Source organism: Calonectris borealis, chromosome 1 (genome assembly GCF_964195595.1).
Source record: "Calonectris borealis chromosome 1, bCalBor7.hap1.2, whole genome shotgun sequence".
Classification (NCBI taxonomy): domain Eukaryota; kingdom Metazoa; phylum Chordata; class Aves; order Procellariiformes; family Procellariidae; genus Calonectris; species Calonectris borealis.
This window is the reverse complement of record NC_134312.1, coordinates 34,715,358-34,737,176: the sequence shown is the minus strand read 5'-3', so window position 1 is coordinate 34,737,176 and position 21,819 is coordinate 34,715,358. Positions and strand designations below refer to the sequence as shown.

Genomic DNA, 21,819 nt, shown 5'->3' with positions numbered 1-21,819 from the left:
GACACTATACTAGTGAAATTATAATAAAAATGAGTAAATTCTTTGACAAGCTTCTGAAAACAAGAAACAATGGTAACAGCTTTTTGTCTTCCAGCTAGATCACTAGGCAGCCCCTCCCCCAAAAAAAGCAAGCTTAAATTAATTTACTCATACAAAAACTAAATCCTGTTGCTTTCATATACTCTTTAAAAAGAAAACAACCACCAAACCTTGAGTCTGCAACTTTTGCTTATGAGGAAAGACCTCCTGAGGACAACTAAAGAAATGAACATGCTGTTTACACCAATTTCAGTACCTTAAGTTTTGAATATATCTTTATTGACTTCACTTTTTTAGTTTCTTTCCTTGCTAAAGCAGGCATGTTTTGTGTTAATATACATGGTCCAGATCTTACACATCTGACCTTACCAAGCACACTGCAAGACTGACACAGGATGCCACCGATTTCAGCCCAGCTCTGAAGAGGGATGAGATTCTCCCTAAGCAGATCTAGAGAGAATTCCACATGGGTAAAAGTCTTACAGCAGACCTACAGAAGCACCAAGTCACCATAAAACTAACAGAACATTTTTGCTTTCTACCAGACACATAAATTTATGGACAATCATCATTTTAAACTGCATCGCACACAAATATCCATACAGAAATATATCAGTACATTTAGGGAAGCTGGGTGTTTGTTTACAGTTACATGCAGAACAGCAGATTATTTTTCAGTCACCTTTTTCTTTGATCTTACTTAAGAAGCACTTTCTTCAGCAGCTGGACTTACTCTGTTTAAAATACAATTAAACTTCTGATTAGGAGAATGAAAGCTGCTACAGAAAAATGGGATTTGTGTAGTGGTAATATAAAAATTTAAGTAGAAAAAAAATCTTGTATTTATCTATGACAAAAAACACCTTTCTAGGAATGTAACTAGATTTCAGTAATAACAGCATATTGACCATAGGACATATTAATGAAACAATACTGAACGTGATGAAGTCATTGTCACCAAGTATTATATTTTGATTTTCTAACCTTTTACACTTTTACTATGATTCCATATGCATTGACTATTGTAACATCTTCCTAATAAATAACTTTATGTTATATAAACATATATAAACTTTATGTTATATAAACAGAAAGGCACATGACGTTAAACAGGGTAACAAATTTAGCTAAGTTTGAAGGAAATAAAATTTTGAAAAAAATGCTTACTAAAGCATTGTACGGTAGTTCGGGCCCTGTATATTCTTCAAATCCAATTAAACACAATAATTCACTACAGGGGTCAGCCCTTGCACTTAATTGTGCTCAGAAACAAAATTTTCACTAAAAAAAAAAAATTTTGTATTTCTATACCTCAGAGTTACAAAATTGACCTTGGAAGAACAAGCAAGATGCACACCACTGCTGCAATGCCTGACTGGGTCTGCAGAGTACCTGAAAGCACATTTTTCAGGTGTGTGAAATACCCTTTAGATATTTGTCTGGATTCTGTGAATTCTGCATGTCCACAGCTGCAGAATTTTTTTTTCAGGTACCATGGAATCTATTATCGTTTTGCTGTAAAATTCAGTATTTTACTGTTGCTAGGCACCTGACATTTAGTGCTTTGTCCTCTTGCCCTTTTACCTGCATACACCTCTTCTTTCCTTCAATTTTCTTTACAATTAGGAATTCATTTGATTATAGAAAATATTCCATATGCAGTCAATGGGTACAGGCATCAAGGGGTCAAGGAACAGAAGACGAATTCCGGCTTGTAGTCAAAGATTGAGAAGACGATGATTAGCAGAGAACGAGAGACAAAAAGACCTGTGAGCTAGGCAGCCAGGGTAAGCAGTATTGCAACAGTGAATCCACCACAGCCCACAAGCAGAGGAAAAGATTTCTGAATTGGCCCACGTGGGTAACACCATGGAAGCCAAGACAGTGGGTAAAAGAAAGCACACTCAAAACCCTCTTAGAAATAACTAATATTGAGATTAATCAATTACCACATTGAACAACGAGTCAGAACTATGTGTATATATATGAGGGGGAAAAAGGTATCTCACAGTGATACAACAGATTAATACTGCCATGGAATTTATTCCCATTTACCACAGAGAGCACAGGGCTCTATTATGAAAAATATTCTCTAGAGACAAAGTTAAGGTTGCACATTCATACTTAAATGAGGTCATTCCTGATTTTTTCAGGTATTTACTGTGCAACTGTACCATTATATGAACATATACTGTTAGAAATGTGAATTCTCCTAGGTTTTCATAGATGGTATTGGGGGGAGAAATGTGTCTAAGAAACAGCTCTGTAATCTCTTTGTGTTTCAAAGCTCTACTATCCTCCCCCAAATTACCGAGGACATATGTGAATTTTGTAACATGGCACTGTTTACCTGGCCATTGACTGGATTCTACATCATTTAATCGAGGTCACTAGAACCCAGATACCCCTGAGCAAAATAACCATGTAAGGGAAGAACTGTCCCTAAGTTTATTTCCACAAGTTTTCTTTTAATACAAATATACCTTTAAAAAACCAAAACCCCAGTCAGTTCTACACCTATCCTACACCACAATCATTGTTAACATACTCAGAACATGGTAGATTTACCCCCAAAGTAAACTATTTTCATTTAGCTTAATTAAGCCCCTGGGATGTATCCAAAACGACAAGTTACCCCAACACATTATGGCCCAGTAATACGTGCTGTTATAGCATTTCTCCAAAGAACTTTAACAGAGCTACTCAAAGTTAGTCATATGATTCAGTGATTTACAGAGCTGAGAATCTCTACACGTGGATTATCATGGAAGCATAGCAACCTTTGGACTGGGAGGCAGAGGCCAACCAGCAGACGTCACAGCACGTAACAATGGAGAAATGCATGCAGCCATAAGTATGACCCATCTAAACTTCAGCAAACAAACATATGAAAAGTCCAACAAACGTTGTGAGAGAAAATGTCTCTCAGAATCAGAATGATCACCTTACTTTCCAGGATTTTTATGTATTTTAGGCAGCTATGGATTGATAAGTAACACTGTAAACTACTCTATAAGACTACTAATTGGAATAGTTGCTCCTCCCACATCAATAAAAAAGGAAAATAGTATGAACACAGTTCACTCTTGCAGACAAACACGCTCCAGCGCATCATTCAACAGAGCTCCACTCTATTATAATAGCATGCAATCCCCCTTGCAGCATAGCTGGCTTGCTACAATTTATCTGGAGTTAAAATAAATGCATGCACATTCAGTTTAAAGATAGGAAACAAGAAGTAGAGAACTCAGTGTCACTACCTTGTTGCCGAAAATCTAATTCAGGTCTGCTTAGACTTGAACTTGTTGCTCCAAGGAGACTGTATTTTAGATCTGATACCTACCTCACTAATCTAGTACCTCAGGCAAAGCCTAAGCTCACTATTCTGGGTACCATCTTGCTGTTTTATTATCCTTCCTTAAGATAAGCTTCTTTCTTTCAACCGTTCCAATATTTCTCTGCTTAGGTATCCCAAGTTTATTTATTCCCCAAGGAATACAAATTGTTCTTCCTCTCATCTATGCTATATTTTCTGCTTCTTAACTCTGCAGAGGGCAAACAAGCTTATGAATAGTTTTATTTTCCTCATATATTCCTAATTTATATTCATTTTCAAATATTTAAGATATGACACAGAAGCATGAAGAGACACAATCCCTGCATTAAAGAGCTTACAGTCTCACACTTCTCTGTGAGATAGGTAAACAAACATCAGTATACCCACTTTATAAATATGAATAAAAAGATGGCAAATGATTTAACTAAGGCCACAGAATAAATATGTATCAGACTGATAACCAGAAACAAGATCATGTGATGCGATCTCTGGCCTATATCCAATTCCCTCTATGAACTATATGTCTTCTAATAACATGGACTGGTACTACAGTTACTCCAAGCAGTCCCATTTAAGCTGCAAGACACCACTCTGACACTCTGAACAAGCATTTTAAAACAAAACACAGCAAAACAAAACACAAACAATTCACTCATAATCTGTTACATACTTAGTTTTCAGTTTTCCAATTCACAGAACATAACATTATCCTGTTTTATTTTTGAAACAGTGCTTCCTCAGCTATTGATTAAAGAAGAATTTTAAAAGGTAGTAAATAACAGTAGCCCTCTTTTATGGTAACTAAGGCTCAGGAAGAAGAAATTTGCCTGTCAGAACTGGATTCTAGGATTATTAAAAAAAGGCTTTACTGTAATTGGATTTCTTTCCTACTTGACATGCACTCTCAAAGTAACAGTCTGAACCTCTGTGTACCTCTAGTACCTCACCTGTAAAACTTAACAAATTATACTTCTTTATTTCATTACTGGAGAAAGTGGGGAAGGGGGTTAGGAAAGAAAAAAGAGGATGAAAGTCTTATCTATTGAGGTTTAACTGCAAATAAACAAGGTAATTAAAGCCTATTAACTCTAAAATAAAAAAAGTCTGAAACTCCTTTTCTTAGCCCAGGCTTATTCCACTTCACAAGGAAAGAAGCAATATCCTTGCATTCCACATGCATTCTTGATCTTTTTGTAGTATGTTTACCATTTATTCAAACCTAAGACATTACCACAGCTATTAATAATTTTAAAGCATAAATTAATTTTGATACTGTTTCAGCTGAAGATTAGGAAATGGTCTTAACATGTAAACTTTCCACAAATTATTAGAAGATTCAGTAGGTCCTAAAAGTCACCACAGTTACTATAGTGTTGTCAGGAACTTGCTCTTTGTAGGTTATTAGTTCTGACATCTGGCTAGATAAGCTTTCAAGTTAAACAATCAGAATTCTGTATTAAAACTGAAGAACAACATTCACCCCTCCCCAAATAAACCAATATATTTCAGCTTAGCAGTGGTTTAGGTAATTTCTAACAAAAAGTTTGCAGAAAAATAATCAGGACGAGAAAATATGTTAACATTAATTGCACTAATTTTTCACTACATTTTTCAGCAGTAAAGAGGAGTTTACCCTCTGAAGGAAAAGCTCAGGAACTTTGATAGAGGCCAAACTCATCTGCATAGTGACTAGTATCACAACGTAACTCTAAGAAAGAGCAATTTTAAGCTATGTTTCCTTTCACCTGCTGCTTTCTCTCCTCAGAAGAGGCCTAATGCAAATTTTGTATTATAGAAGATCTATTTTCTTTTGAGCAGATTCCCAGCAACTCTGACAAGACAACACCCATCAAAATAAATAACTTCTACTGAGAGACTTTCTAAGATTTTAACAACCAACATATTTAATTCCCCTAAATAAAGCTTTATAGCATGAACAGTAACTAGTCTTGATTGTGAATATGTTGACTGTATGACCACAGGACAACTAAAACAAAATTCCCGCTCCAACTATGTAAAATATTTGCTTCAGATTTAACAGCAAGGCCTCAGACATCTCACTGAAACACGCATTACCATTCTTATCTTGGGGGGGAAATAATTTTAAAAAGAAATCATAAAAATGTCATCCACATATTTGTTTCCTGTCTTGCCAAAGACTGCAGGATTTTTGACAAAATTAAGATCAACAGATTCCACAGGTGAAGTCTGTAGTGTTGCAATAAAAGTCTATAGCTATGCAAGATGAAAGCCTTCATTACAGCATTATTCAAGGATGGACAGAACCTATAAGGTCATCTGGTCCATTTCTCTGCCAGTCCTGGCTCATTACCTATTGCGCATGCATTAGTGTCCTGACCAGGCTAGTTCTGAATGACCCATGGTGTGGGGTTCTTCCCTACTCCATTTGGCATACTATTCAGAGGTATACAGGTATACCTTGGGGGTTTTTGTGCTGCTATCTGCTCTAAATTTTCTCCCTCGGTTTCATCTCAGCTGACACATTAACACAGCCTCTTACTTTATTTTAAATTATCTCCCTTTTAAGTATTTAGGCCCTTCAAAATGCTTGTAAGACACCATTTCCCCTTCTTACCCAAAATGTTCATTTAGGCAAACAAAGCATTTACTTCTCAAATCTTTTTTAAAATCAATTAGTCTCTTCAGCCTTCTTAACATTTTGTTGCTCTTCTCTAAGCTTCTGTTAAGTTGCCCCACCTGTTGCAAAGGCTCTGAAAGTAAAACAGTACTCCAAACAGTTACACAATCTCATACAAAAACTCATCTCCCACTTGTTCAATACCTCTGTGGCTGCAACCTAAACTCATTCTGATTTTTACAAAGTCTATATTTCATATTGCAAATTGGGGCCTGTTCTTCCTGTCAGAAGCATGCACAAATCCCTTTCATATGAAAGGGAGCTGGGTGCACACAACTGACAGGATTATCAGGCCCATGGTATCACTCCTATCCCTTTTTCAGCAATACTGCTTTCCAGGTTATTCCCTCACAATGAATACCTGTTTTGGATTGCTGTCCCTCAACTGTTTTAGCTTGCATTTTCCAAACTAAATCTCATTTGTATTTTCCAACAATGTGCCTAATTTCTTTAGATAACCTTTTCTTTTCTGCCTTGACTTGTGTTTAACTCTTCCCACTATCATTGTCTGCTAATGTCGCACATATGCTATTCACCTTCTCATAAAGTTAATCAATCCAGACACTGAATATATCTAAAATGGCTAAACTTGTATTACTACATGCATATGTAAGCACTGATGTTACTCCTTTAGCACCTAAAACTGCTGTGACTCACCAAATACATTCTTTATCCTTTGTTCTATTTTTGTTTATAGTCCTTTAACCAATTTTTCATTCAGATGACTATCCATATACATAAATAATTTGTTAATAAGACATTTTGAGATGTATTTGAATTTTAGAAAATATGTAAAATATTACTACAGCTACAACTTTCTCTTCATCCACTGGGGCCTTGAACCTGCAATCAGATCTGGCAAGCAAGCCAGTCCTGTACTTCTCCATACTCACTGATGTGTGTGCAGATGCTGTTGCAGTATCAGATCCTAATTTTAAACACTGAGCAAGAATAACAAAGAAAACTCTTTTAAAGTGATTTTGCTTGGAAAATTCCAGGCTGCTTATTATTTTTTCCCTAATATTTCTGCCATTATTTTACTAGGAACAGAATCCCTTAAGTTTATCTAGTTCTTCAGCTCATGCTTTTTTTTTCCTTTTTCTTTCCCCGTTTGTTTTTTTTTTTAAAAAAAGAAATCAGTACTATTTTTCAATTTCTTAGTGGCAACTTGAAGATCAAATGACTTATAAATATCTTCAGATCTTTCAAGAACCCCCTCTATTTGTTGTCAATAACTATTTCATATGGTCCTGATTTTTAACCGCTCACACTTTTTCATCCTACTATATATGGAATTTCAGGAAATTCAGCATAATGGCTTGTCTTTATAATGACTTTATGCAACTTCTCATTTATGAACTGACCTCTTTCCTCTCTACTTGACTTCCCCTTACCTCCCCAATATTTACAACAGCAAATTCTTATTCACCTTTAACTAGTATGAACTCATTTCTGCTGCCTTTACCAGAAGCTTACAATACACACCTGCTTCCCATCTTTCAGAAATTCTCTGCAGAACTGCAAAACTTATTTTACCTTACACTTAGTCCTTTCACATAATTTCTCTTAATGCAGATAAATACTTTTTAAAAGCAAACTGATTTTTAATTCAGTTAGGCATACTTCATTTGCACATTTAGTTTACAAGGTCTCTCACTCCCCAAGAACAGATGAAGACCCACAACAGAAATAAATGTATCGCTTACGCTCACATGAAAACCAACAGAACCTTATACTGACATATGAGGTCACATCAGCCCAATTCTTTGTAGGACTGTAACCTAATCAACCATTAACATAAAAAACAGGCAATATTTCATGTTAACTTTCTTTTCACCTACTGTATGCTTACCAACTAACAAAAACGTAAAAGCACGCCGACATTACTGATGTTTACATTTATTACCCCATATTAAAATATTTTCATTAACATTATAAAATAATCTTTAGAGAAGCATTTAGAAAATGCTTTACTAATTCACCTCAATTGAGATGAAACATCTAATTTGCACTACATCCAAGGGAATTACACACTCTGATGCTGTAGAGACTTAGAGAACTACATTAACAAGTACAGTCTATCAATGGTTATCGGCACTGTGGCTTTTGACTGCTCACTAAGAACCACAGTGCATAAATTACTTCACCTGTCAGACAGCTCAAAGCAACACAGGCACAAAGTTTGAATGGTTCAGACTTTCCCTATTATAAATAACTTTTTCCAGTGAGAGAAAAGAGAGGGCAGTGCAAGGGAGAAGGGGTAGATAGGATTGTCTATCATGTATTCAAATATCACCTATCATAAAGCCTATCAGGATTATATCAGAAGTTTAAACAATTCACATCTTTAATGAAGCCTAGCATACATTCCCAAAGACACCCAGCAAAATTCCACAACAGTCAAAATGAAAAAGTTATTTAAACAAAAAAGATACACCTCACAACTGCCTAGAAAAACCATAACCCGATGATTGTTTTGCAAAACATTCAGTTTGATCAAGCCAACAAGACTACAGACGTCACACAAATAATTCAACTTTCTAAATTATTTACACCGTAATTTTAAGTCAAAATGACAGCATTATTAGAGATAACACAGCAAAATGAGCAAGTGGTCCATGTAGCTTGAGATCTTATCTCAGTGAACATGGTATGCCAGATGTTTCATAGAAAGAAGCAACTTTCATCACAAACCATCACAAATCCAAATCTGCAAATGTGTTCATGTAGGTGCACACCACCAAATCTCTCTGAATTCAACAGGGTCCCATCTGCCATGCAGATCCCTCACTTCACAGGACACACAACATACGATTGGATAAAAAAGTATATAAAAGTTGATAGGCCTCAATTTGTTTGGCTTTGTTTGCATAGTCATTACAATAGTGAGGCCAGGATTATAGTCATACTTGAGACTAAAGAGGAACATTTTTTTTCCAAAGGCAATTGCTCAGCAGTTCATGAAAATCTAGCCCTATAAGAAACCTCAGGTTATGTTCGTCAACGCAGATAAACAAGACCCTTTTTAAAAATCTATCATTAGAACATTTTTTCTTTCCCTATAACCTAATTCCCACCCTAAACCTTCTAGGTTAAAGCTAAATGAACATTAATCTAGCAGAGATACATGTGTATATACAGTCTTATGCACATGTAAGGAGGTGAACTCAGCTGGGAAACAGTTCATATCAAACTTAGATTATGTGAGAAGCAACAGTGAGTAAAGCAGTAATTTAGAAAACCCAAAAACAAAACAAAACAACACAACAAAAAACAAAACAACCACTAAAAACCAATCCACCCCAAAACCAACAGCCTCCACAGTTTATTTCAGAATGGCCTAGGTAAATCACAGAGATCATGATAAAACAGACATTTTTAAAGATTCTTCATCTTAACTGTTTATCAACTTTTTTCTCTATATTCCAAAAAGAAAAAACCTTTCAGTTATTTGTATGTAATCATTTACACATATTTTCAGCAACTATACTTTAAAAAATGTCAATACCAGCTTGCTAATAATAAAAATAACATTTTTGTATGTCTGATTCTAAATTAAAAAGTAGTATCTTATTAAAAATTAATGGTCATTAGAAGGCTAAATTAACATTAATTGTGTTAACTGTCACAGCATATAAATGCTTTCAAAATACAGATGAAAACACAAATGACATACAACCTTCTACTGCAAAAAGTTAGGCCATTAAAACACTTGTAAAATATGGAAATAAAAAGGAAAGGTAAAAAACAAAAAACTATCACTTTGCAAATTATATGTAAAATCCAGTCGAGTAATAGACTACACGGTCCAACAGAAAAACTCAAAAAGCAAAAAACTGCTTTCTGTGATCTGACAAATCTTCAGGAACACTATCTCAATACTATGTTGGAGGGGGGAAAAAAACAAAACAAAACAAAAAAACCCCAAAAAACCCAAACCAACAGAGAAGGACATCCTAAAGTGAGCTTCCCACTTCATTCCTAGGCCTGCTAGCAACCATAAACTTTGCTAAAGCTATTAACAATGGTAATTTCTTTTCTTAGTCTGGATCTTAAAGCAACCATATGTCACCACCAAAAAAAGAAAAATTCAGTAACTACAGATTTCTGACTAAGGTTTTCCAGACATCATTGTAACTCAATAACTGCTCCACTGTGCTATGAACTCTACAGCTTCAAGCTGGAAGTCAATCTAGGACAACCAATAGAAAGTGCACCTGTACAATTACTGCATTTCCTAATTCAGAAGGCCAAACTAGAGACAGATAAAGCTTGTGTGTACTCAGATCACCAAAACAGAAGTCCAAAAGCCTAAACATCTTTTGTACATATTGCACATCTATACTATTATTAATTGCAATGAAAAATATCATTTATACAATTCAGAAACAGAAAATTACATTCCTTAACCAATGCATATAAAACTTTATTCTAAATGAAATGTAATTGTCTACATATAGCATCTAAACACACTATATACGCAATAATTTAAAAATCTTTCACACAAAGAATAATCACCAAAAGTTAATAAAAATTAATTTTTTTAAAAAAACATCTAGTAACTGAACAGTACCACACACAGTAATTTAAAATATTCAATATGAATTCCATGCTACATTAAAAAATAATCTGCATCACAAAAAAATAACCTGTATCATTTCAAGGAATGTGATCTTATTTTTGAAAACTGCAGAAATCTACTATTTTTCAAGTAATAGACAAAATTATTTAGCTCTTTGCACTCTAAAATAAAAAATAATGTATGCTGCTAGAAATTGATAATATAATTTAACCAAAGCAGTCTACCTTCCTGCAGATGCATTTTCATTCAATGTCTGATCCCGCTGAGCAGTAAACAAGTTTACATATATCAACACATTTCAGTGCTCCAAAAATTAAGCTAAGTTTCTGTAACTACAATAACATGATCTCTTAGTAACAGTCCTTTAGTACCGTCGTTCTAAAACAATCAATAAAAATGGCTCTGACATATATTGTTTATATACTTGGGATCCCTTCAAAGTTTAAGGCTTGCAGATGTAAAATACAAATAAAATAACTACAAAACAGAATTACCTTTAACTGATCACTGCACCAGACCAGTAAGGAATTACAAGTTCTTTCTGCTTTATTTTACAGCATTTTTAAAGAGTAGGGATATTTTTATTATTGCACACACTGGAAACCAAATATAATCCCCCACTCAAAAATACTGCTGCAACAGCTTGATAGCACTCACCGCAAGTAATACTGTTTTAAAGCGAAGGCAGCGTTAGAACAACTTCTGGGAAAGTTAAACTCCTCTACAATTTCTCCCCACTGATTCTTCTCTGATACCTGTCAAAAACAACACACAGGCCGAGATACACAACGTACACATAAACACGTCGTTGACAGTGAACATCACAAAAAAACACAAGCTGCCATGAAGCAAATAGATAAATATATAAAAAGAAATAAACACGAATGCATGTGGGATTTAGGACTATGTATTTTACTGACAGTCGGTAGCATTTCCCTTCGGGAATAATCCCGCTTCCCATCGGTATTTTACTTTATTTATTTTTTAATATATACACCGTTGGTTTTTTTTTTTTTTTGGGGGGGGCGGCCGGGAGAGTTGGTATTGTTTTGGGGTTTGTTTGTTTTTGTTTTTACTGCCTGGACAATAACCAATCGGGAGTCCCTCTGTCGCCCCCTTTTAAATCCTAACGCGGTCCGTTAAAAACCCAAAGAAGTTTAAAATAAGGCAGGGAAGCCTCGGCGGGGGCGCCCCCTGGCCTGCGGGGCGCGGGGGCGCCGTCCCGGGGGGTCCCCCCGAGACAGATCCACAGACACAGAGAGGCCTTTCTTTTGAGGCCTACATTTCTGTCCCTAGCCTTGAAGCCTAAAGATGGCTATTTGATTACACACCGTCTTGGGTGCCCCTTTTGTTATTTTTCTCCGGGAAGGGCTCGGAGGGCAGCGCCCGGCCCCCCCCGGCTGCGAGGATCGTTTCCTAGCCCATGCTCCGTGCCGATTATCGATGTTAAACATGCCCGCTAATTTTGAGTTGCACTAAAACTGCACTCAGACTCTCTCCTCTCTGTCTCTCCCTGAGAGAGAGAGACACACACAGAGCTGCCACCACAAGCGAAAGAAACTGCCTCTCGCCGACCGAAGCCCTCTGCTCCCTCCTCGCCTTCTCCCGGGGAAGGGGGGCAGGGGCGAGGGGCTCCGGCGGAGGCGGGGGAGGCACGGGCGGGGTGTGCGCCGTACCCCCGGATCCCCCTTCATCGCTCCACCGACAAGGCCAAGCCACCAACCTGCCTGTCTGCTCGCTTCCTTCTTCCACCCCCCACCTTCTCTAACCGGCTTTAAATAGGACGGTTCCCGGCCACCCCGGCTCCCCCCGCCGCCCCCGGGGGTCAGAGGAGACTTTTGGGAAGAGGTTAGTGGGAGGGAAACCCAAATTAAAACTTCCACTCACCTTCCCAAATCCGCCTAAAGTGGTGACTCTGGTGTAGAGAGCGTGAAGATCCAGCTCCTTCCCACCCACCACGGGGATCTTCTTAAAAGGAGACCTGCCAAAGGAGATACACACAAAACACCACAACTTGTCAGCTCTGCCCCCTTTTCTCCCCTCGCTGGGGCTGCCGTGTCCTTCAGGGAAGGGGCTGGAAGTTGGATCTGGTCGGTTTAAAAGCCTCCCCCCCTCCCGTTCCATCTCCCCATTTTCCTCACCCTCTGCTGTGGTGAAACTGCCGCAGCTCGTCCAGGAAAGCGAGTCCCTTTCTCCGCTGGTCTGCGTGGTTTTTACCCGTCGAATTTGCCATTTTTGTATTAAAAAAGGTTCTCGTAAAAAAAAAATCCAATTTAAAAAAAAAAACGGCCGACAACAACAACAACAACAATCCCCGGCTCCTCCTTGTCTTTAAGAGACCCAGGTGCCCGTGCTCGGCCGGGGATCAGCCATGGAGAGGGGCTTGTTTAAAAAAAAGTTTAAAAGGAATAAGGGAGCCCAGAGAGTGTGGTAATTGCGAGTCCTGTCTCCACACAACACACAGGCAAAGAGACAGGGAGGGAGAGGGGCACCTCTCAGTAATTCCTCCTCCCGCTGCTGCTGCCTCTCTCAGCACCACAAACCCAACCGATCCAGCCTGCACATGAGACTCAACATGGTGCTGCTGGATCACACAATGAATTGGGTTACTGTTGTGGTGGGGTGGGGGGGGAGCCGGAGTGAGGTATTGACAGTGTGTGTGTGTTACAGCCGCGGCTCCATGCGATCTCCCTCTCCCTCGCTCGCTCCCTCGCTCGCTCTCTCACACACACACACTGTACAGCTACGGCAGCGGCGGCGGCGGCGGTGGCGGCGGCAGCGGGATTCACTTCTCTTCTCTCTCAGACAAAAAGATCTGAGGCCGCCGTGCTTCTGCCTGGACGAGAGCGCAACACAGCGGACCCCGGAGGCCGGTCCCGGTACTGCACAAGGCAGCTCTAAAGGCAAAAGCCAGCACAGCCCCAGCAAGCAGTTCCTGGCGGGGAACAATAGGCTCCTCTCGCCGCTAAGGGCTCATCTGCAATGTGCCGCAAACTTCACACAAAGCCGGGCGGAAAGAGGCGAGGGAGAAGGAGAAGAGGGGAGGAAAAAAACGGCTACTACCGGTTGTTCCGGGGCTAGGGGCCGGGGAAAGGGCCCTCCCTCGCCAGGCTCGCACCGATCGGCCTCTCTCCGCTGGCTGACGGCGGGGGGGGAGGGCAGGAAAGGTGGATTTGGAAAGCGGGGCCGAATTTTTTAATTGGACTAAGCCCAACGCCCTGAGTTCAAGGGGAGAGAAAACAACAACTGAAGGGGGCACTGGTGGATTTGGACTTTCGAAAAACTTTCCGAGTCCCCCGGCCTGAGGTGTTTCCAAGGGCAGGAAGTCGCCCCGGATGGCACGGCGGGGGCGGGGGGGCTGCTGGCTGAGCGGGGGGGGCAGCAGGAACCCCTCATTTCGAGACGTGAGGTATTTGAAACTCCCCAAAGGAGAACGCCGAGCGCTTTCCCAAGCAGGGGGTGCCCGGGAGAGGTTTGCCAGCAGGGGCCGGAGCTCTGGCTCGCTCCATAAATGTTTTTTTTTTTTCTTTCTCTTGGAGATACCATGGCCTGTAATCAAAGTGCTTTAGCACTGCTGTACTCAATCTAAGCCAGCTATATATTTCTGTATGTTGAATGGAACATACAGCATAAAATTAATGAGGAAGGTCTTGGCCCTCACCCTGGACGGGCAATAGCCAACAGTGGCACTGCGGCCTGCTTTCCCCTCTGCCTATGGTGTGTACACTGTTTGTAAACACTTGTCTCCTGACGTGTTTTCCACACAGGGGAGCCCAGGAGAAGACCTGCACACTGACCACAACGGAGCCTGGTGCCGCTTGGGGCAAACAGGAGTGAGAAAGGTTCCATGCGGTGCGAGGTGCCTTCCGTCGAACCTTTGCTCCTCAGGGAAAGCAAGCGGCGATCCAGGTGGGCATTTGTCCTTCCCTGGCAAGCAAACAGAGCCGCAGGTGAGCGCTTGCTCCAGTTTACGAGACTCTGGAGGAACATTTGCCCCTCGCAACTGATACATTGAAATCCAAGGCCAGATTGGGCCTTTAGTTTTTTTTAAGTAGAACTCCTCATTAAAGTCAGTAAGGAGCTGTGTTTTAAAATCAATGGCACATTATGGCCCCAGGTGAGCACTTAAAGAAGGAAAACTATAATTCCTTTCTACTCCATGTACTAACTTACTTCAGAAAATAAAACATTCTTTTTTTCCAAAGAAGATTTTTTTTTCCTTTTGACTGGAGTGCTGTTTCAGCTTGAATATAGCCATAGAGATACAGTAAGATGCTTGGTAAGATTTGCCCTGGGCTCACACTTTGGGGTGGGGAGGGGGAAAAGAAATCCCTCAGTTTCAAATTAATACTCTGTATTGAAAGTCACCCTCTCTGTGTGGATGGAGTGGTGGTGGGTGAATTTCAGTGTAAGAAACGCATGGTGTCTATTCATTGTAGCATTAAGAGGGCCTCCCCCCGCAAATTAGACCTGCAGCAGATCCTGGTCTGCAGCTCCTGCCTGTGATACTCCGAGTTTCTGCTATTTCAGCAACAGTATGCGTAAGACTCCCAAAGCCAGGATAATGTGAATGAGAGAGGTTTAAAACAAGCGATTGTGGGGCTAAATCGCTCTTTCAGACATACACAGCTAAACCTTCCTTCACAGGAGGGCGGTGGTTTTTAATCGTGCCTTAAAATTCCTTAAAAGCAGGGGGTCTCCCCTCCGCGAGGGGCGGTCGGCAGAGGTGAGTCACTTTCCTCGCCCGGGTGCTGTGTGAAGGGGAGTGGGAGGCAGAGGGGAGGATAGGCAAATTGCGTAGCAGGGCTAGGTGGGTTTCCATGCTAAGCACAGCAATTGCGCACGGTCCCTTACGTAACTGTCAGCTGGGGATTCCCTAGAGGGGGTCACTTTATTCAACCATTACACAGACCCCGGCCGCCGCTCCGGCGCGCCTGGGCTGCCGTTGCCGCCGCTACTGAGGCTGCGGCTACAGCTAGCGCGGCGGCTCCTCACAAAATGGCGGCGCCCATGGAAGCGGCAGCCCCATTTTGTGCCCGGCAGAGCCTGTCAACAAAACGCCGACTTGGCCAAGGCTGAGGAACAGAAGGCGGCGGCTCGTTCGCATTACAGAGAGCGGAGGGAGGAGAGCGAAGGATTTCACCGCCCTCCCGCCGCCGAGAGGAGACTTTCTGTCAAGTGTGCGCGTTGGGGGAGGGAGAAGAGGGAGGTGAAGGGGGACGCGAGCAGCGGGCGAGTCAGAGGCTGCGTTATCCCAGTGCGGAGCTGCCGGAGCTGCGGCGAGGGGGAGGGGAAGGCGAAGGCAGGCGGCCTTGGCGCTGCCCGCGCCGGCTCCGCCGCTCGCCGGGGCCCAGCTCGCTGAGTCCGAGGGCTTCGGAGGCGGGGGGCTGGGGGAGCGGCCGGCGGCGGGGGGCTGGGCGGGCTGCGGCGAGCGCGGGAGCCCGGGGCTGCCGGGGGGAGAGGCGCTGCTCTCCGCTCTTGCCCTCCCGCGCAGCCCGGGCGGACGGAACCGTTCCTGTCGGATTCCGGCGAACCTGTAATGAACGACAGGACGATCTAGCTCCTTATGTAGCTAACTAGGTCACTGTCAGCACTTAATTACTGTTTGTTTCATTTTAGTGCGTGCCTTATGAATAAACCGGCTATTAGGCTGATGCTTCAAGTAACACTATCCAGCACCAAGGTACAAAATGTCTGTATGGACTCTGATCTTGTGATGCCAGCTTGATAATAATTACTGTTTTACATTAATGATGTCTTGGTTCTGATCGCTTGCTTCTTCAGCTTATAGCTGAAATAGTTGGAGATCCCCTATGATAAGGTTGTGAAGCTGATATTAGTATTACACCACTGGTTTTGCTATTTTTATGTTGATGGGGTAATTGACGGGGTAAAATACTGCTATTTTATATTGACCTCTTCTTTGAGGTAGAGGAAGGACTTGTGAGTTAAGACTTTTTTTCTGATTTATCTGTCTTAATATGCATGCATTTTAATGGTATTAAATAAAGGTGATGACCTGTTTCTGGTGGAAGTGATAATTTTTAAATGTACCGAAATTACGTTGATATTTAAGAATTATGAAATACCTCTTGTTGCATATTAAAGAGTTGAAGATTAAATGTAGGGGGAAAGGGAAAAAATCTTGCTATTTAGAAAAAAATAATCCTTTTATTGATCTTTGTATAGTACCTGTCAATGCAATTTGAATTATTTAAATTGTAAAATAAAACCTGTACTATTATAAACTGCTTATAAAAGTTACCATATACAATGAATTTCAGTGTGTAAATATTATGTGTGGAATGAGCATTCTTGCAGAGACAGACAGTACAGATCCAGTAACTGAATTGTCACTATTCAGTAGTGATTGGGTGGGGTTTTGTTTGGTTTTGTGTGTATGTGTGTGTGTTGGTTGCTTTTCTTAAGTATAACTCTGCTAAGTGAATCTTCTAATAGCTGTATCCTGTGTTGCAGTTTCAAGCTTTTTTCTTGAATCTTTAATATTAAATTTTGTGCTTATTACCTATCTGCTGAACTGCTGCTATCCAGAGAGCAGGCCACAATTGCTCTTGTCAGTGTGCCACTAACTCTGCATTTGCTTTCTGGTGGGTGAAATATTCTTGCTCATTTCCATTTTCATTTCCGTTTGTGCTACTCTTGAATTGTGGCAACATTACGTTTTGATTAGAGTAACTAGTATCACTAGCTGAATGCTACTTACATTAAACAGTAAACTGTAAATCCTTAGAAACTGAAGTTAGTGTATTTTATTTTTTTTCTGTGTATGTGCCTGTGTGTATATATGTATTTTTAGAAAATGCAGCCTATTAGATGGACTAGAGAAGACAGTAAATTCACTCTTAAGACTGCAGACAGTAGCGTATAATATAGGTGCAATATGAAAATAAGCACGAGAATTACAGGAAGAGCATCTGGTAGAGGAGAAAGAGTCAGAAAGCCAGTGGTAAATTTTAGTGACATTCATCTCAACCATTTTTAATAAAAAATATTGAAGTGTTGGAGTTAACTGCACATATTAGGCTAAAGACTTCTCTGTTTGCACAGCTTGCTGTGGCAGATGTACACTTCAACAAGGGGCATTTACTCAGCAAGGTATTAGTCCTACCCCTTCGTAAAGAATTTTGAAATATTATTCAGTATTACATTTTAGTGTGCTAGCTTCTTTTAAAGATGCTGCTACTTTGTATAGACTGTAAATGGCTAGTCTTCAGTGGTATAGTATTAAATCATAAATTAAAGGTCTTATGCATGAAATGAAATGCTGAACAGTGCAGCAAAGGTGGGAAAGCAGATGTGCAATATTACAGACTACTTCTGTACACTTGTACAGAATTTCCACTACAGTTAGTGGAATTTAACTATCCCGGCAGGCTTGGTTTAGATAATCTTTTTTAAAAAAAAAAAAAGAAAAATGCTTTTTACGTTGAAAGGAACCAACTTCTTAAGTTGTTTATTTAAATGACTTTAAATAACTTCCCTCCTAAATCTCCTAACGTGTTGTGCGCCTTCCTCATTTCAATTCACCTTATTTTTATGGTATTGCTACTCAGAAAATAAAACATAAGGAAAAATGGGCTACATAAACACTGTTGTAAATACTCAAGTAAATTGATTAAACACTTTTTAAAATGTTATCTGTAATTATTGTAATTTCCTAATACTTGCTGTTCTTCACAAAGGTCCACCTCTTGGAATCAATGAATTTTATGATCATCTAAACTCTAAATTAAAAACACTTCAAAGTTGAGGTTTTTCAGTTGTGCAATGAAGTATGAAACATGAAGCAGGAAAACCCTAAATGCAACTGAAGGAGAAGTAAAAATAAATACGTAAATGCACTCCCACTTGACTTCAAAACTACAGTGCTTTTGAAATTGTAATTCTTTTGTAGGTCCTGACTTATGTGTGCTGAACACTTGGGGTTGGCAATACTTCAATAGTAAGTTTAGAAAGATTATCAAATTCGTATCCTTTTCTTACAGGCAAAAAAAAATGCTGCATTTCCTAAATTATAATACCTGTAATGCGGATTAGGGCCTTAATGGCGTAAAATGGTCTGCATTGGTCTGCAGCACAGAAGTCACAAATGTCCTGACAGCAAACCGGTGCAAGTTTTTTTAAAAAGAAAAAAACATATTTGCACTTGGTAAATTACCTGTTTCAGGCATTATTTTGTGATTACCTCTGTGTTTGTATGATCTGGTAGATGACACACTTCTCCTGCCACTATAGCTGTACACGTTTCCTGAAATAGCACTAGTGTGATTCATGTTTCTGGTTGGGTGTGTGAAAGTTTGATTGAGATGCAAAACTGAATGTTAAAAAGGAACCGTGCTCAGAAATACGGAAACAATCAGGTTAAATTTGGCTCCAACTCCAGGGGGTTTTGTAGAGTAAGAATGATGGTATCACACATGGGTGAGGAAGGTCTAGTTAAAGCAAAACCAAACATAATAACTTCATAATATTTGTTAAAAGTCTAAGTGGCAAAGTGCTACTAGCAGGAAAGTTCTCAGTATTGCCGATCTGCCAGCAATATTTGCTTGTCATTTAGCACTGTCTCATCTTTATATTTTTACCAATTCAAATGGCAGTCAACAGTGGCTAAAAATATGTAGAAATTTCTCTGAGTAAGCGGTTGCCTTAGTTAACTTTTACACAGGCATAAATGAAAAGGGAAGTAGTTTGTGCAACCGTGAATGTGTGGACAGACAATACATGTGACAATTTATGTATTTCAGTATAATACATGCTGCAAAAACTTTTCTGAAAACTTAAGTAGTAGATGAAAGAAATACTGATTAAATAATTTAAACTAACTAATCTACTGAAATTGCCCAAGCAAATCAAATACTTAACAGCAGTGAAAACACATGAATACCCACAAATGCACTTTTGAAGGAGAAAATTTGTTGTTGTTAAATTATGATTCTCAGTCTATCTGTTGGTGATCTACTTAATATGGATTTGGTCTTACAGACTGCTGATAGATGAGCAGCATTGCATTGAATGCTGTTGTGTTGCTTAGATAAAAGGAAGTATCTCTATTTTCAGACTAACTGAAAGGAAAAAAAAATCTCAAACTTCCTGCATTGGTCAAATGCTGATGGGACACCTAACTTGAAAATCGCCCTGTTTAACTGCAGTAGTGTCTAACATAACAAAAAAAAGCTAGTGAGAAACAGTTTTTGAGGTTGTTTACCTATAAAGGGCTATCAAATGTAGTCAAGTATTGGTTCCGGTTGGTTGCAGTAACATGATAGCATTTGAAGCTCTTGGGGAATCTATGACTCTGTCAATCTTCAGATACTGTAAAAATGTTTATTAGGCTGAGCTGCTACTATTTCTGAATTTTGAACCTTAATGTAAGATCTGTCCTACCCAGAATCTTGTTGCAAGCAGAGGATAACCGAAGTTGCTTAGGAAAAAGTAGAAGAAATAGAGTGTATGTATGCTCCTGTATCTTCCATCAATTCTTGATCTTGGGGCTTCCAGAGCTACCAGCATCACTACGTTTAAGAGCGACTGATGCACAGAGATGGGGCAGTGTCAGGTTCTGAGCTGAGATGTACCTAATACTGTTTAGAGAAGACTGAGCGTAGCCCCCTAACCTCTTACCAAGAGGCAAAAGTACAGTCTGTGGACATTTGGGGTAGCAGTGTTAAAATGTGTTACGCAAACTAGTCTGCTTAGCCTTGTCCTTATCTAGCTTGTGTGCAAAGTGGGGAAACTGCAGGCCAGGAAGGGTCTCTCCCTCTGTGAGACTCCTTTGCATGTGTTGGAGAACACTACAGAAGTTGGAAGAATTCTTGCAATTGTGCTGAAGAAGGAAGAAGGGAGATGAAAGAAAATGTGGGCTCAAGCAAGGGAGTGAGGAAAACCTGATAATTTTGGGTGGGGCAACCCCCTCTCTAGGGGGCTTTCAGCAGTGTCACAGGCGACTTCTACTTCAGAAATGTATCTCCTTGTGCAGTACCATACAGTTTGTTTCCATCTTTTGCTGATTCAGGAATATTTAGTACTGCAGCTATTCACACTTGATTTGTAATCTTAAGGCTTTCTTTATTATTAAGTAAGTATTGTAAGTATTTTATTTCAGTTCATGAACACAAACTTCCAGTGACCTAAGTCATGTGCTGCACTGGGGACTGCTTGTAGTGAGTTCCCCCGCATACACAGCAGTGCCCTGAGCTTACAGTGTGGTCTCTTGAAATGAAACTTTTTGTCTCATTTCATCCTTCTTCAAGTTACTCTAATGTTAGTTTACGAAGTCAAAATAGATTTTTTGTTTAATGCTACAAGTTTAGCTAGATCTATAAGACAATAAAAGTAAAGTAAGCCTGTCTGTGAATGAAACCCTTAGAATATTGTGTTTTATCTGTTACCTCTGTTTTAATAAATCTGGGCTCATTCTTCACTTTGCTTTAGGAAGATGAAATAATGTCACAGTTTCTCCTTCGAGAGGTTGCCAAGCTATTACAGAGCCCTCATGGCATTTCTTTAGAATTAGTTGTGCTTAGCACTTACGAAAATGGAGTTGTGTGTCCTTAATCCAGGTGCTTTTGTCATGTTTGCAGTACTATACAGAAATTATAGTACATATTTGATAGTGCAAGCTTCCCCATGTTGTTTAAGTATTGTGGTAAGGAATTCTGTCCTTTTGCCAAAATATGCTATTTAAACTTTCGAAGATGTTTTTTAATTATTTTTTTTTTTAAAGTTTGGGTAACCAGCTGCAGCCAAGTTCATATCAGGATCAATTTACTTACTTATGGAAGAAAATACATAGACATTAGGTTTTTTTTTTTTTATCTGCCAAAGAGTTCTTGTCTTTAAATAAGTCTCATAGTTTCTGTCTGCAACTGAACATTAAAATTATGTAAATTACATACAAATATTAATATATAAACATATAAAAATGAAGGTTGAAAAATTCAGTGCTCATTACTTAAGAGTTTTCCATCTGTGTGACATCATGCGTGTGTATTATGATAGTCCTTAATTATATGATCACTTTTTTTAATGCATGATCCTTCAGTTTGAGATGGATACTGCTCACTGAATTAAAAAAAAAGAGAGGTTATCTGTATCTGCATGATGTTTAAATGTTTATCTGAATACAGATTTTTTTTTTTTTTTGCATTTTCTTACAGGCTTTTCTAGAGTAATGATTAGGAG

The 21,819-nt window shown here is 39.6% G+C and overlaps 1 protein-coding gene and 1 long non-coding RNA gene across 8 annotated transcripts in view; one reads left to right on the top strand and one right to left on the bottom strand.

The window, feature by feature from the left end:
- Positions 1-13,439, bottom strand: part of ARID2 (AT-rich interaction domain 2) — a 106,735-nt gene extending 93,296 nt beyond the window's left edge. The window contains exons 1-3 of one of the 4 annotated variants that reach the window (XR_012673392.1): positions 12,759-13,439; positions 12,505-12,598; positions 11,275-11,372 (exon numbers count right to left, since the gene is read on the bottom strand). Coding sequence is in view for 1 of the 4 variants with exons in the window: in XM_075148207.1 (XP_075004308.1) it covers positions 11,275-11,372; positions 12,505-12,598; positions 12,759-12,850 (284 nt within the window). In the remaining 3 variants the exon portion in view is untranslated. Of the gene's footprint in view, positions 1-11,274; positions 11,373-12,504; positions 12,599-12,758 lie in introns of those variants that run through there. The other 3 variants (XM_075148207.1, XM_075148208.1, XM_075148218.1) reach the window with 3 other exon arrangements.
- An 81-nt stretch (positions 13,440-13,520) lies between these two features.
- Positions 13,521-21,819, top strand: part of LOC142081599 (uncharacterized) — a 34,716-nt gene continuing 26,417 nt past the window's right edge. For 2 of the 4 annotated variants that reach the window (XR_012673397.1, XR_012673395.1), the window contains exons 1-4: positions 13,521-15,343; positions 16,237-16,300; positions 18,533-18,606; positions 20,027-20,086. This is a non-coding gene — a long non-coding RNA (uncharacterized LOC142081599). Of the gene's footprint in view, positions 15,344-15,373; positions 15,798-16,236; positions 16,301-18,532; positions 18,607-20,026; positions 20,087-21,819 lie in introns of those variants that run through there. The other 2 variants (XR_012673396.1, XR_012673398.1) reach the window with 2 other exon arrangements.